Here is an 18,890-nt window from a genome sequence, read left to right on the forward strand (position 1 = left end):
TCCGCCAACGCTCGCGAGAGCCGTCTCGCCTTCCACGTCTGCCACGTTCCAAAGGACCGGGACAGTCTGGAAAGTCGAAAGCAGCTCGCGCTAGCAGGCGGCTGCGTCGCGCCAGAACAGCCCTAAATCTGTAGCGGGTGGGGGAGCGCGGCCGGGTTCCGCCCCCCTCATAGGGACCCTTGTGATTGGCTTCATGTCCCGTCACTCAGCTTTCCGCCGGCGGGGAGGGGGCGGGGCTCAGGCGAGAAGGGGCGTGGCCTAGGGGCGGGAGAGCGGCGCGCTCTCGCGTCGGGAGGGCAGTCACCGGCTCGGCGCACGCGAGGGCCGGGCGTGCGCAGGAGGCACGCGGGCCAAAGTCCTCAGAGGCGCTGCGGGCGGTGCCGAGACACCCGCGCGGCTGCTGGAGCCGCAGCCCGCACCCGCTGCAGCGCCCGCCGCAGTCAGCGCGCCCCGCGCCGCCCGCGTCCCCCACGCCCTGAGGGAGCCCCCCACCCCTCGCCTGCTCCAGCGGTGCGCGCGATGGCCCCGCGCAAGAATGCCAAGGGCGGCGGCGGCAACAGCAGCAGCAGCAGCAGCAGTTCCAGCAGCCCGAGCAGCTGCACCAGCGGCGGCAGCAGCAGCCCCGGGGCCCGGAGAGGTCAGAGGCGCTCCGGGGCCGGGGTCCGGGGCCGGCCCTGGGGATGGGGCCCGGGCGGCGGGCGCTGCGGGTCCACCGTCCCAGATGCCGCGGAGCGTCTCCTCCATCCTCCGTGTCGTTCCTCCTTTGGCCGCGGGGCGGAGGCCGCGCTCGGTGGGCCTGGCGGGCGGGGTCCGCGGCCTCGGGTTGGTCACGCCAGGGAACCCCTTCCCGGCCGGTCCTTCACCTGCAGTGCGCAGCCGAGATGGAGATCGTATTGATCTACTCTTTCTTGGCTTGCCGTGTAATTGGTGATGGGAGTAAGAGAAACAATTTACCTTTGCCGTGCGTGTTTTGGGGAGTTTGGAAATGAGCCAAAGTCAGAGAAAATAAGTTCCTGGCAAACCAGCAGCTTTTGAGAGCAACTCAAAGGAGAATATTCTATGAGGGCTGCAGGGGTGAGTGTGTGGGAGTGATTCGAATGTTCTCGAAGACTATCTTAGATATTTTTGCTTTTATGTAGCTTTCTTATGGTGCGAATACTGGGCGAGCTTCTCTATTTTTTCTCTTTGTCTTTTAAAAAAATCTATGGATATTCACCTTTCTCTTCCATGGGCTTATCCAGGAAAGAGGGAGAACAGATGTTTTAAATCTGTTTCATCTCATATTTCAGTGGTTCTCGGTTTCTTTTATACTTCCTTTGACTCATATTTAGGATATTGAAACTGCTATACACATGTGTATTGAATGTGAGCTGTAAACTTTCTTTTTTGAAATGATTTTAGATTCTTTGTTTCCTGAGGTCTGCAAGTAATGTATTTATATGTATCAAGAAAGTAAATCAGAATACTATAGTCATACTTTAAAGAACTGTTTTTTAAATGGCACTTACCACTATCCGACATTATTTATTTTCACGTGTATTGTCTTCCTGTCTCACTCACTCCTTGTTCACCCCTATTCCCAACTCCTAGAGTGGGTCTGGCCCTTAATAATTGCTCAATAAATTATTTGATTAGTGGATGAATAAATTTAAATGGTAGTGCAGTTAAAATCATTGCATAAATTTACACTCTGAGAACTAATATTTGTAGAGAAAAAGTATAGTTTGAATTTCAAAACAAGCATGTTAATTTACCTTTGGCGTAAGTAAAAGTTTGTGTTCCTTTGCCACTTGCCCTTAAATGCCAGTCAGTTGACTTAAACAGGCAGACGGGTAGATGCACTTGTCTCAGGCAGCTCTGGCTACCCTTTTTAAAGTTTCTAAATGAGAAGAGCCCATTGGATAGCTTAAGCACCAAGCAGAGAAAGCTGATAAACAAGACTTTAATGTTAATTGTTTTCAAAAGTTTTCCGTAGCTGTTTACAAGGAAAGCACATCTTTGTTCCATTTTGTCCTTTGCAGTCGTGGGTAGAGTGGGTTAACTATATCTGAAGCAGTTGCTTCATTATGTGGCCTGTTGTTGGTGGGAATTAGGAAGTATTAGGAAGTGTGTATTATATTCCCACCCCCAGTGGTTCAAGAACTAAACCAGTTTTAACAGGTAGGTAATACATTTAGGAAATGTTAGGACCTAAATGAATATATTCCAACTTTCATATTCAGGCATTTTAGAGCAAGTTCTGTCTGTATTTGAGGATCTACAGCCTTTCAAGTATTTTACACATCGATTCTATAATTGTCATGAAACAGACATAGTGTATAAAAGAGAACATGTAAAAGAGAGAAGTATCTGTATTACCAGAAAAATCTCCAAACAGAGAGTTGGTATTGGAGTGTTGCGTGTTACATAATGAGCATTCTTTTTCCGCAGCTATTTTTTTGAGTAAATGGTGAGTTCTGACTGTGTGCCAGGTGGAAGGCACTGAAGATGGTGAGGAGGATTCTCGGAGTTGTAAACAGTTACACTGCAGTGTGAAAGTGTGATTCTGTTTATGTTGGTTTCTTATAGTAGGGTATACCGGAAAGATCGAGCCACTTCTCTTTTGTTGCTGTGTTTATTGGGTCACTGATGTGTAGACATTGATGCCCAAATCAATCCCATGTGCTGGGGAAATCATAGAAGCTGAAGAAATTTTAGCTGTGGTGTTACGGTGAGGCCCAGAAAGATTGTCTGGCTCATTAAAGGTTATGTACTTCTTGGAAACCCAACTAGTTAATGGATGATCCAAGACTAAACCCAGGTTTTCTCTTATTTGATCATTATATTATAGTACTGGACTTTAGGTTCTCTAATTTTATAAGATTTTATGGAAATCTTAAAGTAGATTATCTTTTAAGTTTCCTTCTGGCTGTCTGTGGCATATTACACCTAGTTATTTAAGAAAAGTCTTCCTTTTGTCATACCACTGATTAACTTTGCTTTTACTAAAATTATGTGTGAAACAGTATATTTGAAAATCTTAGTTTGAGAAGAAGTGCGTGGGCTCAAATAGTGTGTTTTTTGAGATGTTTTGCATTGAGAGTTTGAAGTTGATGATGACATTGGTCACATTAAACATTATTATTTCTTAAATTTGTGCATGAAAGTACAGTGGAAAAAGGACCCAGTCCTTTGAAGCATGCACTTTAGGGAAAATGTGATTATCTCGACTTCTGTTTATCTTAGTGGTCATTTTTTTCAAAAGTGGTGCTTTGAAACTGTGACTTTGGGGCTTTACATAACACTTGGATTTTTAAAGCAGGTGTCTGTTTTTTGTTTAACTCTTCAACTTAAATTGAAAACATTAAATGTCTAGTTTTTTGCAGAGCTCAGTTTTACCTTTTCCAGTTTTATTCTTTAAAATATAAAAGAAACATGAGTAAATTGGACATTTTACCTTTAACTTGCATATAAAATCTTGACTTGCATGGCCAGTTGAGGCCAAGGGAAACCTCTTTCAGATTTATTGATTTGAAAATCTTGTTTAAAAGGGATAACGATGTACTTTGGGACTTATTTTGTAGTTACAGACACTGGTATGTATAATGTTTTTGTTTAGCTTTTCTCTTTGGAGTATCAATCAGTCTTTCCCTGTAGCTTCTAACTTGCTACAGGAAACATCTGTTTATTTTGTCTAATAGTGTCGCGCTACTACATCATGCTTTACCGGTAGGTGTCACTGTAGAACAATTTTTCCTCTTTCAATTTGAAGCTTCAGATTATGTAACACCAACTAGTTTTTAAAATTTAATCAGCCCTGTACACACTCAAAACCATTGATGGAAATCTACTTAAAAAATGCTCGGCCACTGCTGTTTAATTCTCTCAAAATCGCTAACAAAAGGTTTTGGATTTAGTAGTAAGAGTTGGCCCCTAGCAGTCTTATTTCTTTAGGCTTATTGTATTCAGAATTAAGTGCATTGATAGACTGTAAAATTTATACATTTGCAGATATTTGATGGGTGTTAATCACTTAGAATTTTTTTCCTTCCTTTTTACTGTCAGTATTTCTTAGACTACTTAGTAATTAACGGATACGATACATTGCTGATTGCCTTCTGGTTCCCTTGAATGAGGAGGCCTTAGTGAAATTCCCTTTCTTTAGCCAGAGAATGTCAGTTAGGGCCAGTTGCTTAATCCTCCAGTAGTCATTCTAGAATGAAAACATAGGAGGGCCATAATTCTTCCACCGTAAGAACTGTGTGCTGTTTTGTGTTCAGATGAACAGCGTTTTGACCACCAGGCCAGATTGTATGAAACCAAGGGCTAAAAAATGTTCTGAGGGAATTCTTGAACACAATTTTAACAACCTGTGTTTGGCTTAGGAAGTAAAAGGAGAGTTCCATACTTTAGCTTTGCTCGAAAATCGTGTGTCTCAGAGAGATTACTAGGAAATGAGAGGTTCTGACTTTCAGCTGATTGCCAACAGGGTAAGTTGGATAAAGGATCGTGTAGGCTATCCACTCTATTTTTAGTTAGTATTGGAAATTTCGCCCCTGCGTTCTCTGGTCCCAGTAGAATAAACCTTATTATCTGCAGAAAGACAATGTAGTTTGGGAAAGTCTGATGACCTGGATTCGTATCCGTTTAAGAACCGTGTGGCAGGTCACTCAAAATTTCTAATCCTGGTCTCCAACGGAAAGAATTATTCAGAGTTGTGATAGCCCTAAAATCAATTTTACATGCCTTCCTGTTCCTCAGATTTTTCATTAAAGTACCTCTAATGGTAAAGGTGAGTATAAAACTTTGGAGACTATATAAGGCTGTAGAGCGAAGCAGGCTACTGCATGCTTGAAACTTTTTTATGATTTATTTAAAGAAATCATTTTCTGTTATATTGTGTAGCATCTGTTTAAGTGGATGTTTAGAGGTCATGTTTATACTGGGCTCTGAGTATCACTTGGCACATTTCTGTCTACCTCTGGGGGGTGTAAGTATCCCATCTGCACATCACCCTTCAAGTTGCTGATTCACCCTCTAACCCCTCCCAGATCTGTGCTATCTTCTGTTACTGGAGCTCAGATATATTTCAGTCTTTTGACGCTACTCGCGCACACTGTTTTAATATCATGAAAATATGCAACTTAGTTTGTGTCTTGGGTACTTCTGCATCTCCCACGTGGTTTGACTTCATTCTGTACTAAGATACAGAACACTTTAAAATTCACTTCTCTTTAATAAATCCTGTATGTACATGGAACCCATCTGCAGTTTACCCAGATCTCTGGGGAAAGCCTCAGCCATCTGTCAGGAGACGTGAGTGTGCTCCGGGCGGCTCCTGTGTTTCAGTATCTGCTGCCCCAGCATCCGCGCCTGTTAGGATGTCCATTTCTTCCTTCTCTTCATCTCTATGTGCCACTGTAGGGACACCTATTCCAGAGTCGAGTGCTTTAGCCACTTCACTTTCTCCTGGTAGTGCTGGGAGCCAAGGGGATATTTCCTTGTCAGTCATTATTATTTTTTAATGAGGGTGCTTCAGGCATTTGGTCTGCATATATTATTTGTTTTTCAAGGGTGTGTCTTGTTTACCTCTGGCTGATGTGGATATCTTTTAATGGCAAATCGGTGAGTGTAATTTAGTTCTCATCAGATTGATGACACCTGAGGACAGATTTGCTGTAGATAACCTGTTAGACTCAAAGGAAATTTTGAGCTTACTTGGTGAATAAATCTTTTTTTTTTTAACATCTTTATTGGAGTATAATTGCTTTACAATGTTGTGTTAGCTTCTGCTGTATAATAGAGTGAATCAGCTATATGTATACGTATATCCCCATATCCCCTCCCTCTTGCGTCTCCCTCCCACCCTCCCTATCCCACCCCTCTAGGTGGCACCGAGCTGATCTCCCTGTGCTATGCGGCTGCTTCCCACTAGCTATCTATTTTACATTTGGTAGTGTGTATATGTCCATGCCACTCTCTCACTTCGTCCCAGCTTACCCTTCCCCCTCCCCGTATCCTCAAGTCCATTCTGTAGTAGGTCTGTGTCTTTATTCCCGTCTTGCCCCTAGGTTCTTCATGACCATTTTTTTTTTTTTTTAGATTCCATATATATGTGTTAGCATACTGTATTTGTTTTTCTCTTTCTGACTTACTTCACTCTGTATGACAGACTCTAGGTCCATCCACCTCACTACAAATAACTCAATTTCGTTTCTTTTTATGGCTGAGTAATATTCCATTGTATATATGTGCCACATCTTCTTTATCCATTCATCTGTCGATGGACATTTAGGTTGCTTCCATGTCCTGGCTATTGTAAATAGAGCTGCAGTGAACATTGTGGTACATGACTCTTTTTGAATTAGGGTTTTCTCAGGGTATATGCCCAGTAGTGGGATTGCAGGGTTGTATGGTAGTTCTATTTTTAGTTTTTTAAGGAACCTCCATACTGTTCTCCATAGTGGCTGTATCAATTTACATTCCCACCAACAGTGCAAGGGGATTCCCTTTTCTCCACACCCTCTCCAGCATTTTTATTTGGTGAATAAATCTTTAGAAAAGATAGTGACATAAGATCTTTTGAAGGATTGGGGCTGTTCTTTGGCCCCCTGAGAGTTCCAGGTGGCTGGCCAGTCGTTCTGGCTGTAGTATGACTGTTCTCATGTGCCGTAGAGGCTCTCTGTGCTCTAACGCGGGTGGGACTGGGGGTGGTGGGCGGGAGGGTGTCTGGTCAGAGTGGAAACCATTATTGCTGTACTTGGAGAGGTGCCAGCGTTTCTCCTGCATGTGTTCCTACAGATTTAACCCTGTGACTCATTCTGTATGGAAGCCAGCAAGCAACAGTCTTAATTTTGAGTAAGAAAATATGACTTGAGAAAATAATCTTATTCTATCACCAGTATTGTATAGCTGCCATTTCCCATATCTTATATAGGTTTGACAGCCTTTGCTGTCATTCCCTAGTGCAGACTCGGTGCTGTCTTGTTGTTCTCCCCTTTGTCTAACTTCTGGTTCTTGTTTATTATATTGCTAATATACAGTTTCTCACACTATCTTTCACACTCTGTTTTAATTCAGTTTTCCTGAATTGGTCTCCTGGAAAGTCTTTGATTGGTCTTAGGTTCACAGGTAAATTTTATTTAGAAGTTAATTTCTTTCCCGTAACATGAAAATAAAAATCTGTGTTGTGAGTGTTTATTGCAGGAATACCTAACATTTAAGTTTTCCATTCTTTGAATCAAATCAATTTGAATAAGGTGGCTGTCACTTACTGAATTTTATAAAGTATTTATAAATTGTTTCATGCTTTATGCTTTTTGCTTTTTGGTAGCGTGCCATCTCTCTAACTTTCAGAATACAAATATTTCTATGTGCTGCTCTTTCAAACTGTATCTATTTGAAATATTACATATTAAGACGTTTACATGGATATAAAGAGTAATGCAGTGGTTACCACGTATCCACCATACAGATGAGGAAGTAAAATGTCACCAAATTCTTGGTTTCTCCTGTCCTGTGTTATCCCTTTCCAACCGCTCTTAAATATTTTGTGATAATCATTGTCATGCATTTCTTTACAATATGTAATATGTAATATATGTTGTATAATGTTATGTTGCATATTATATACTGTATATCCATTTGCATAAAATATATCTGCTGTTAAATGCCATATATACGAAAATTGCTTAGGAAGTATATCTATATCCCTATGTATAGAAACATAAATATATACATATATATACATACATATATAAACACTTGTTTAGCACATGTTAGAAGTTTTATGAATAGGTTCATACTTGGCACATTCATTTGACCCTGTTTGAGATTGTACCAAACTGGCTTTTTGTTTTCATATATATGGTTCTTCACTGTATGAACGTGCTACTTTTTCTTTAGCCATTTTGGGGTCCAAGACCACTTTGTTTTCATTTTTCTTCTTTCAAAAACTGCTGCTCTGAACACTCGTAGAGCTGTCTGTCCCATACATGTCTAAGTGTTTTTCTAGAGCAGCGGTCCCCAACCTTTTTGGCACCAGGGACCGGTTTCAAGGAAGACAATTTTTCCACAGACACGGGGTGCAGGGGAAGGTGATGGTTTTGGGATGATTCAAGCTCATTACATTTACTGTGCACTTTATTTCTATCATTATTACATGGTAATATGTAATGAAATAATTATACAACTCACCATAATGCAGAATCAATGGGAGCCCTGAGCTTGTTTTCCTGCAGCTAGATGGTCCCATCTGGGGTGATGGGAGACAGTGACACCCGAAGTGTGTTGCTTGTGTCTAGTCTACTCCGTGATCTTGTTTTGGTCTCTGTCACTGCAGAAAACCCTGCTTCACAAAGATAGGATGTTGGAAATGGAAGCAGGCTTTTCAGTGCTTCTGTGGCAATCTCAGGATATTCCGTCTTGACTTTAATCCAGACATATGGAGATTTGAAGTTGTCTCAAACATACCTTTAAGGCCACCGTCATCTGTGATCTCAAGCAGTTGATCCTGTTCTAGCACGGAAGTCTGTTCACCTGGCTTATTCACAAAGGGGGCGTGGATCCATTCCTTCCCCGATCGGGGGGTCTTTTGTGGGTGGGAAGTAATGCTCAAAGTCTTTTGAAAGCTGAGATAGGGGATCATGCCCCAGCTGGGAGAAAGAAGGCCCTGGCTCAGTCTCTTTCAGAATCTCTGCTAATGTTTGAAACATGTCAAAAATCCCCATGTTCACTCGTCGCCCCTATAATTCCAGTTTGGCTTTGAATGCAGCCGCTTTATCTGCGGACTTGAACACAGTTGTCGTTCTCCCCCGAAGTGACAGATTGAGTTCGTTGAGCAGGTTAAATATGTCACACAAGTAAGCAAGTTTTGCAACCCATTCTGTGTCACTGAAGTGTGCTGCCAGTGGTGACTGTTTTTCTAAAAGAAATCTCTGGAGCGGCTCTCCTAACTCAGAAACTCTGACCAGTGATCTGCCTTTAGAAAGCCATCTCACTCTGTGTGTAAGAGAAGACGTGTGTGCTCTATGTCCATCTCCTCACAGAGCTGTGCAGACGTGAGTTAAGGGCATGTACTTTAATGGGGCTGATAATTTTAATCACATCCTGCGAAACATTGTTAAGTTTGGGTGACATTTTTCAGCCTGCCAGCACTTCTCTATGGATGACACAGTGCGTAGACTCACATTCAGAAGCGACCTCTTTGACCCGAGTAGTGAAACCAGAAGGCCGTCCAGTCATGGCAGTCGCTCCGTCCGTGCATATACCGACACAAAATGACCAATTCAGTTTTCCTGATATGTAATCATTCAAAGATTTGAGTAGTTCTGCAGCTGTGGTGTTGGTTGGCAACAAAAGTGCACATAACATGTCCTCGTGCACATCCTTCTGAAAAATATATCGCACAAAAACAAGCATTGTTGCCTTGTTGTCAACATCGCTAGACTCGTCAACCTGGATTGCGTACCACGGTGACTCATTAATCCTCTCGAACAGTTGTCTCAGTATCCTCTGCTATTTCATCAGTTCATCTAGTTATGGTGCTAGCCGAAAGAGGAACACGTGCCACCTTTTGAACTGCAGCCTTTCCTGAAAGTTCACGACAAACATCCTTAGCAGCAGGCAGGATCAACTCTTCACCAATAGTAAAGGGCTTCTTAGCTTTAGCAATGCGGTTAGCCGCTAAGAATGATACTCTCAGTGCAGACACTGAGCGCATGAAGTAGTGGCTGTTAATAATTGCTTCCATTCTTCGTGTTCACATTTTTTTCTTTTGTAAAACTCCAAAGGCTTGTCTTTTAATGCACGGTGCTTGGTCTCCATTGGTGAAGCAGTTCTGAAGGTTTCATGGCTTCGTTGGATAGCAGGTCACCACATATTATACAAAGCTGGCTTGGAGAATGTGAATCACCTGTTGCAAGGAGCCCCTAATTTAAGTAGGACTCTTGGCATTTTCTTTTAAATGCAGCTTTCTTTTTGTTGGCAGTCTTAGAGTCTTCTGCTGTTTCATCATTGCGTGTTTCCCCCTTTTCAAAGTTCTCCAGTGACGTTTGTTTTTTACTGATTTTGGCTAGGGTTAGTTTGTGGGCTTAACAAAACTGTGACTGAGACAAGTGCACAGCGTGGGAAAGAGGCATGGATGGAAGCGGTAAATAAAATAACGGGCAGGCTACGTGCGGACTAAAATAAGTGTCGGATTCTGACTTAAAGCCTGCCACCAGATGCAGCTGTACAATTGAAGTACATCAACTCACTTGCCACTATAAAGCCTGCCACCAGATGCGGCTTAGTTGTCACTTGTCACTCACTGATAGGGTTTTGATGGGAGTCTGCAAGCACTTGATTTATTATGGTCTCTGTGCAGACAGACCGCTCTGCTAATGATAATCTGTATTTGCAGCCGCTCCCCAGCGCCAGCATCAACGCCTCAGCTCCGCCTCAGATCATCAGGCATTAGATTCTCCTAAGGAGCCTGTGACCTACATCTCTCGCCTGCGCAGTTCACAGTCGCCGCTGATCTGACAGGAGGCGGAGCTCAGGCAGTAGCATGAGCAATGGGGAGCGGTCGTAAAACAGGCCACCGACCAGTACTGGTCTTTGGCCCCGGGGGTTGGGGACCCCTGTTCTAGAGCATAATTTAAGATTGGAATTGTTGGGTCATAGAAAATACACATATTAAACTTTACTAGGTATTACCCTTTTTTTCACCCGAAAATGGTTGTATCACTTTACACTCCCACCTCCCATGAATATAGCTACCTGTGTGGTGCAACCATATTACCAACGCTCGGTAACCTTTAATATTGCTATTGCAAGTTTAGTGGGTGTGAAGTAGCATTTTGCGTTTTAAACTTGCATTTACCTCATCACCAGTGAGGTTACCAGTGAGGATAGCTACTTGAGTTTCCTTTTCTGTGAATTCTTTACATATAACCTATATTTTTTAGGTTTTTTAATTTTAATTTTAATTTTTGATTTGTAGAATTTCTTTCTTTATCCTGAACCATTTGATTGTGTGATAAAGGGCTTCTTCCAGTCTGTGATTATTCACATTGTCATTTTCTGTGGTATATTTTGTTGAACAGAATTTTTAGATTTTTAATATATTGATAATAGCATTTTTCTGTTTTCTACTTTATGGTTTGTGCTTTATTTAACACATCTTTTCTAACAGATCATAAAACATTTTCTACTTTTTTCTGTAAAATATCTTAAATTTTGCCTTTCACATTTAGATGTCTAAACTGTGGGGTGTAGATATTATTGTATATATTGTGAGGTGGGGATCTGATTCAATATTTTTAAAGAATGGATAATGAAAATTTCATGTACCATTAACTGAACTGTCTTCTTTCTACACTAATCTGCTGTATCACCTCTTGTGTGTAGCTACCTGTGGCTCTGTTTTGTTCCTGGCATGTGGAATTGGGCAAGTCCTTCTACCCTGTCTTTTTCATCATTATCCTAGATGTTTTTGGACATTTCCTTGCCTGTGTCCTTTTAGAATCTGCTCATCAAGTTAAGTGTCATGAAAAAATTTCAGAGTTTGACTGGGATTGTTTTGAATTTATAGAACAGTTTGGGACAAATACAAATTTATATGGACTCTTCCTGTACATGGACATAGTGTAACTTCCTACTTATTTAAGTCTTACAATGAATTGTTATAATTTTATCCAAAAGTGATATGCCTCTTTTATTAGATATAATCTAAGTACTTTATTACTTTGTTTTTTTAAACTAACTTTTTATTAGGAAAAATTTAAAATATACACCAAAGCTAAAAGAATTGTATGATGATCCCATCCAGATTTTGCAGTGGTTAACATTTCATATATTTGCTTTATATCATACTCATCAATTTATTCTTTTATGCATTTCAAAGTAAGATGTAGACATCAGTATACCTCATTCCTAAACATGTATGCATGCCTGTTATTAGAGCTCAACATTTGTTATGGTCCCCTGCCCCCTTCCCCCACTGAGGTAATATTATCATACAGTAAATTGCACAAATCTTAGTATATGATTTGAGGAGTCTTTATAAATGTATACATCTGTGTAACCCAACCCAAGATGAAGAATATTTCCATGATTCCAGGAAATTCTCTCAACCCTCTTCATTGCTACCACCTCAGCCCTCAGAGGCAACCATTGTGCTAACTTTTCTCACTGTAGATTGGTATTGCCTGTTCTAGAACTTCATTTTGTAAATACTTTTTGTGTAAGGCTTCTTTGACTCAGCATATTTTTGAGGCTCATCCATGTTGCTGGTATGAGTACCTTGTTCCTTTTTATTGCCAAGTAGTTCATTGTGTGACCATAGCACAACGTGTGATCCATTCTTTTATTGATGGACACTTGAGCTTTTCCTAGTTTGGACTAATATGAAGAAAAGTCTATGAATATTGTAATATTGGAGAAGTTTTTTTTCTTTTTTTAGTGGACATATTTCTTCATTTCTCTTGAGCAAATACCCAGGACAGGAATTAGTGGGTTATAGGGTAGGTGTATATTTAGTTTTATTAAAAAAATAAAAATAAAAACCTGCCAAAGTGTTTCCAGAGTGGTTATACAATTTAATTTAACTCTCACCAACACTGTGGGAATTTTAGTTGTTCTATATCTACCAACATTTGGGGTTGTCAGTCTTCTTAATTTTAACCATTCTGGTGGGCGTTCAGTGGCTTCTCACTGTAGTTTAAAATTGTCTTTCCCTGATGACTATGATGTCATGTACTTTTTCTTGTGCTTATTGGCCATGTACATTGTTATCTTCCTTTGTGAAGTTTCTGTTTAGGTTTTTTTGCCCATTTTTATTGCTTTTCTGTCCTTTTGTTATTGAGCTGGAATTTTTATATATTCTAGATAGTTTTTTCAGATATATATATTGCAAATATTTTTCCCAGTCTATAGCTTGCCTTTTCATTTTTTAAATAAAATATTTTGAAGAGCGAGTATTTTTAATGGTGTTTTTTTTTTATGGTGTTGTTTTCTGTATCTTGTCTAATAAGCTTTTCCTATTCCCAGGTCACAAAGCTATCCTCCCATATTTTCTTCTAGAAGTTTTGTAGTTTTAGTTTTTGTGTTTAGGTCTATGATCCATCTCAAATCAATTTTGGATTAGTTTTTTGTTTTTTCCTATGGATATCCCGTTGTTATGGCACCATTTGTTGAAAAGACTTGGCTTTCATCATTGGATTGCTTTTGGTGCCTTTGTCAAAAACCATATGACAATATAATTGTAGACCTATGTCTGCACTCTCTATTTTCTGGCACTTTCAGATTTATTTGATTATTTTATGGGTTTTAGCTACTCCGTCTATTTAGTTGTTAACCAGTAAATACACTTGGAGGCCTCGAGGGCTGACATAGGTCTAAGATACAGTTACTGATGGCCTCTGTGGTACTAGTAGATTTATGTGTGAAACAAAATTACCCTTTTGCTCTGTAAGGTTATGTAGAGCAGGGCATTTTTAAGGTGAAATTAGTGTATGTGAAGGTGCAAAGCTTATAAGCAACTTGTATTTATTTTTTCTTCTGGAGGTAGTGCAGTATTTGTGTTAATAAGTCAGTTGTTGGAATGGTCTTGTGCTCGGTGAGACATTTGAGATGATGAATAAGGATAGAATGAGATTGAGTAAGACAGAGAGCTGGTCCCCAGCTTAAGTAAGTACTGATTTGGAATAAATTACGTACATTCAAGACCTTCCCTCTCCCTGGTCCCTCAACAATGCCTTGCAGGCTCTCCGTGGTTTCTTAGTTGAAAACCGGTGTTTTCAGCCCCAGCTATTTAAATCTTCAACTTTCTGAGCTCGGGACCTACTACTTTCCATTCAGTTGCGGCATGTGGCTTCCTCCCGCTGTGCAGGGAGACCAGAGGACGTCCTGAGGAGTACTCATCGCTTCAGTGGTGGGTGGGGTTGGCCTTTGAGTTGCATGGCACTGGGGGGCAACTGATGTGAGGCTGATGAGGAGACATGGTCTAGGACCTATGGTGGCTGCAAAAACCAGTCCAGTTGAGAATCTCAGCAAGCTTTTGCTCTGATTTGGGCATGAAAGTACCCAACAACTGAAGTAGGTCTTGAATACGTAGTTCAGTAACGCTCCTTTTCTTTCTTCAGACTGAGGAGCAAGCCCAACGGGGTGGTGGGTGAGTGAAGATGAGCCAGCACCACAATTAGGATTTAAAATCCTGGCAGTCACAGCTCTCCTGGACCTTCGGCCCCCACCCACCTAAGAGGGAAGTCAAGGCTACGGTCGGAGTCCTGGGTCTCTCTCGAGGACCCTTAGTGGGCACCACTTTCTCAGAGACCTGAACTGTCACTACCTTCTCCCTGAGAACTCTCCTCCACCCCCTCCCACAGCCTGGACCCCCTTCTTTAGTCTTTCTCATTAAATGAAAAACAAAACAGAAGACACAGAGATCCTGTACTCTCCCTCCTCTAACCAGCCAGATACTGCAAATGAGTAGTATGACTCCTTGCCTTCTCTCCTTCAGGTCTTTCTGGACTCAGCAGAGACTAGTCCCAGATCCACTGGGCTCTTCTTGTTCCTTTTCCTTATCTGCTCCCTGAAGGATAGTCTTCCCGAGGATTCTTTGCCTGGCACGGTTCTAATCCCATGCCACACAATCTTCACTTAATAACAGTCGTGACAGAGGAAAAACATAGCACCTGTTACTGACTGCTAACTATGTGTCAGACACTGTGTACTTCTTTATACGTCAGCACTGAATTCTCACAGTAGTCCTCTGAATTCCCTTTCTGTAGATGAAGAAATGGAAGCTTAGATCAGTTTGCTGAAGATCATGGAGCTCGTAAAGGTCGGAGCTGGAGTCAAGATCCCAATTCTGACTCCAAAGCTACTTTAGTTGAATGTTTTAGATCCTCGGTAGTTGTTGCTTAGATTACTCATAACTGGTCCTATTTCATCCTTCTGTCATTGTCATCTTCATTAATTGGAAGTTAGATCATGTCTCTTCCTTATTGGAAAACCTTGAGTAGTTCCCCCGGGTACTCAAGGTGTAGTTCAGATTTCATAGCACCATCTAGGAGGCACTTCATGGTCTTGCCTCTCTTACCCTCACTAGCCATTCGCAGCCTTGCTCCCTTTATATGTATATTAATTAAGCCATATTTAATCGCTCTCTGTAGTCTCCACACATGCACTTGCTGTTTCTTCCGTGACAGCACCTCACTTTCTCTTTCCCTATGTGGCTCCTGTACTTCCTTCAAGATGCAGCTCCTCCATCAGTTCTTCTTACTCTCCCTTCATTGTCTCCCCAGAGGCTGGGTTTTGCAACCCACTTCCCCCTCCCCCAGCTTCTGTAGCGCCCTCTGCAGTCAACTGTTTTAGCATCCTCATTGATTCACAGGTTCCTTCAGCAGATGAAAGTGTGACCCAATCATTGACAACAAAATATCAGACTGAACTGGACCCAAGTACTAGCGCCGCCACTCAGTTTTAACCTTTAGTACGTCAGCAAACCTCTCTAAGCATCTTTAAGTAGTTCTCCATCTTTCAAATGGAGATAATAATACTCATATCATACTTATGAAGATTGGCTGCAAAGTGACATGTAGTAAGCGTTTCCTAACTACACTTATTCTATATGGGTGATACCACCACGACCAAAACAGACATTTTCTTTTGTACCGTGATGATCTGTTTTCTTTCATTCTTGCTTGATTGTAAGGGCAGCTCTGTGTTAGGAACAGACATCAGATGCAAACTCCCGTGAAGAGTTTAGGAATTGATTTCATTTAAAAAGATGTGATGTGCTCATACCAAATGTGGTAGGATCAGTGGCTCAAAATGTCCTCAGGGCATGCACCCTCTCAGTGTAGGTGTCTGCCATCCTGAGGCTGGCTCCTCCGGGATTCAGGATGGCAGCCGGCGGCCGTTGGGATTGCTTGCTTCCCTGTTCACGCTCAGCAGAAGAAGGGGACTTTTTCTGTTTTGCTTAGAGCAGGGCTCCTTGGCTCAGCCCTACCTGTCTCACCATCGCTGGCTGCCGAGGGGTTGCCACCGTTGTTCTGATCAGGGGTCAGCATTGTGGTCTCATGATCATGTTATTACATTTTTCTTTTGATTTCTTTTTAACTGATTTAAGAAGTGAAAACCATTCTTAGCTCCTGGTTCATACAAAAATAGGAGGTGGGTCACAGTTTACTCACCCTGGTCTAGAGTAATTGTTAGGGTTGGGAGAGTTACTCCTAATGTTTGGTGTAGGTAAACACCATGTTTCGTTTTCTTTTTATCTCCAGTGCTTAAATGATTGGGTGTAGTAGGTGCTCAGTAAATATTAGAATGAACAAATACAGGGAAAAGTCTTACTTCCCTCTCATAGATCAAAAGGGCACTGAGAGTATATAGGCTGTGTTTTTGTGTCTTCTACGCTGCCTTGAATGTAATAAGTGCTCCAAAATTATGTGTTGTGTAGGTGGATTTTTTTTTTTTTAGGTTTATGGTATGGGCCATAAGACAGATCACAAAGTCCTCTTGATGTTTATAAGTGTTGGAGCTAAAGAAATAAAAATTATTAAGATGTGGAGAATTGTTTAAATCGATCAAGTCCTTGCTGGTAGTTTCAACATTGTAGTACTTAGGCCAGTAGGAAGCATTCAGAGTTTGTACATTCTGATTGGAAGGAGGGTTGGACCAAAGCAGGCATTTATTTGTTCTGCATTTTGTGAAATTAGAAAAGCTCTGCTTACTTTGCAAGATTTTGATTTCTCCTCACTTTATTCTTAAAAATGACTCATAGATAGAGTAAAATTATTTATGTGAATACCGAAATACTGCTAAGTTTTTGTTCCCTTTATTTTTTGGTTTTGGCTTTTAAAATTCTTTTGTAAGAAATATCAATATTTCCTTCTTGACTTAAGATTAAAGTTTGTCAATTTTAATTAAAAAATAAAAAATATGAACAATGCTAACATTTATAAAGAAGATTGTCCCTCAAAATGCTATATATCTTTAAATTCAAGAGGATGGTTCTTCCCAAGTGATTATTTTATCCACATTTTCCCATATATTCTTTTTTTTTTAACATCTTTATTGGAGTATAATTGCTTTACAATGGTGTGCAAGTTTCTGCTTTATAACAAAGTGAATCAGCTAGACATATACATATATCCCCATATCTCTTCCCTCTTGCATCCATATACTCTTTTACCCTAATATAGTACTTACCAAAATGAATTTTTAGTTTATTTGTATTTGTTTTTCTCCTCCACTGGACTGTAAGCTAAGCGGCCTCTCTTGTTCATTGCTGTAGTGCAGGGCAGGGATTTCAAGAGTATTTGTCGAATGAATGCATATTTAGGTGCATGGAGAAAACTGTGGAAGCCTTTTAAAATTTACCATCCTGTGATTTTGATTACTTTGTGTCTTAAAATCTTTACATTAGCTTATAAAGCTGAGAGAAGCTTATTCTGCTGATCCGAATTAACATGTTGAGCAGAAAAGTTCTATTTAGAACAAGACTTTTATCCAAGATGGTATTACAAATCTTTAGCCACTGCTAGGGAAGGGACCCCAGTCAGGACAGCACCTGTAAAACATACCTTTGCTGTATAGCTGATTCACTTTGTTATAAAGCAGAAACTAACACACCATTGTAAAGCAATTATACTCCAATAAAGATGTAAAAAAAAAAAAAAAAAAGCATACCTGTGCTTTCTGCCTGAACATTAGCTTCTCGGGAACTGGCATAAAGCTTTGAGACTTCAGCCTTTTTAGGTGGTCAGATTTCACTGGGTCATACTCCTAGGAACTTCGGCAGCAGCCTAGTATGGTGACTTTTGTTCCCGGTGACCTCAGCCAGAGAGGGAGGTTGTGAGTTTGGTGAAGCTGGAGCTGAGGCGGGGGTCAGGGAGGGAGGTTAGAGTAAAAATGAGTCAGTGAGAGCAGAGTTAGGGGGCACCTGAACAGAACAGGTGGTGACATTGACCATCACTTTGGTTTTGAACTGGGGCAGGATTGGGAGGAAAGGGACAGACTTGGGGTGTGAGGCGGGACAGCCGAGTCGACGAAGCCGATGAGGTCCCAGCTGGACCTGCCCTGGCCATTCCTGTCCCTCACCCAGAACCAGACTGTGGTCCGGTTTTGTTTTCAGAATATTCCATGTATGTTATATTTGCTTTACCATCTAGATGGCCCCCAAAACATTTATATTTGCATTGTTTTTTTGTGGGAGTACCGTGTAAATTGTCCAGTGAAGTTAATGAGGTTACTATGTCCCGGGTCCTGTGCTCCGTGGGGAGGGGATACAGCAGTCAAATCTAACACCAGCCTCTGGGAAGGTCACTGTCCTATGGGCTGCAGAGCAGTAAATACTCCGATGAACGAAGTGTGCGTGGTTCAGGGAGTAGGGAAAGGAAGACTAAAATGCGAACCAGCTAAGGCTTTTCAGGACTCTCAAAACTACAGCCCCAGCTAACGTCTTCTGGGCAGTTAAACTCTGTGGAATCATGGAAATTAGAAGAGGTGACAGACACTTGAGGGACAAATGGCCCATTTGTATTAAAGAAAGAAAAGTAGATTCAGGGCAACTCTAAACTGATGTCTCATGACAATCCTAGGCAAATTCTAGAATTAAAAATTTTAGGGAGGGAGGGAGGGAGACGCAAGAGGGAGGCGATATGGGGATATATGTATATGTCTAGCTGATTCACTTTGTTATAAAGCAGAAACTAACAGATGATTATAAAGCAATTACACTCCAATAAAGATGTTTAAAAAAAAAAAAGCAAAAATTTTATTTTTCAGTGGATAGAAAAGACACTGCGGGTTTACTAAGTGTAGGTTCTCACTGTGCATTTTGATAAGCTTTCTGGACAAGTGATCAGGATACAATCTTGTAATTTTTCCTGACTTCACCAAGGTGTTCAACACCATCTCTG

The 18,890-nt window shown here is 41.1% G+C and overlaps 1 protein-coding gene across 7 annotated transcripts in view; it reads left to right on the forward strand.

The window, feature by feature from the left end:
- The first annotated feature begins 272 nt into the window (after positions 1-272).
- ASPH (aspartate beta-hydroxylase) overlaps positions 273-18,890 on the forward strand; it is a 223,564-nt gene continuing 204,946 nt past the window's right edge. For 4 of the 7 annotated variants that reach the window (XM_059902196.1, XM_059902198.1, XM_059902199.1 and 1 more), the window contains exon 1: positions 276-637. In XM_059902196.1, coding sequence (XP_059758179.1) covers positions 520-637 — 118 coding nt within the window. In that variant the 5' untranslated portion in view covers positions 276-519. Of the gene's footprint in view, positions 638-18,890 lie in introns of all 7 variants that reach the window. The other 3 variants (XM_059902203.1, XM_059902195.1, XM_059902202.1) reach the window with 3 other exon arrangements.

Source organism: Balaenoptera ricei, chromosome 17 (assembly GCF_028023285.1).
Source record: "Balaenoptera ricei isolate mBalRic1 chromosome 17, mBalRic1.hap2, whole genome shotgun sequence".
Taxonomy (NCBI): domain Eukaryota; kingdom Metazoa; phylum Chordata; class Mammalia; order Artiodactyla; family Balaenopteridae; genus Balaenoptera; species Balaenoptera ricei.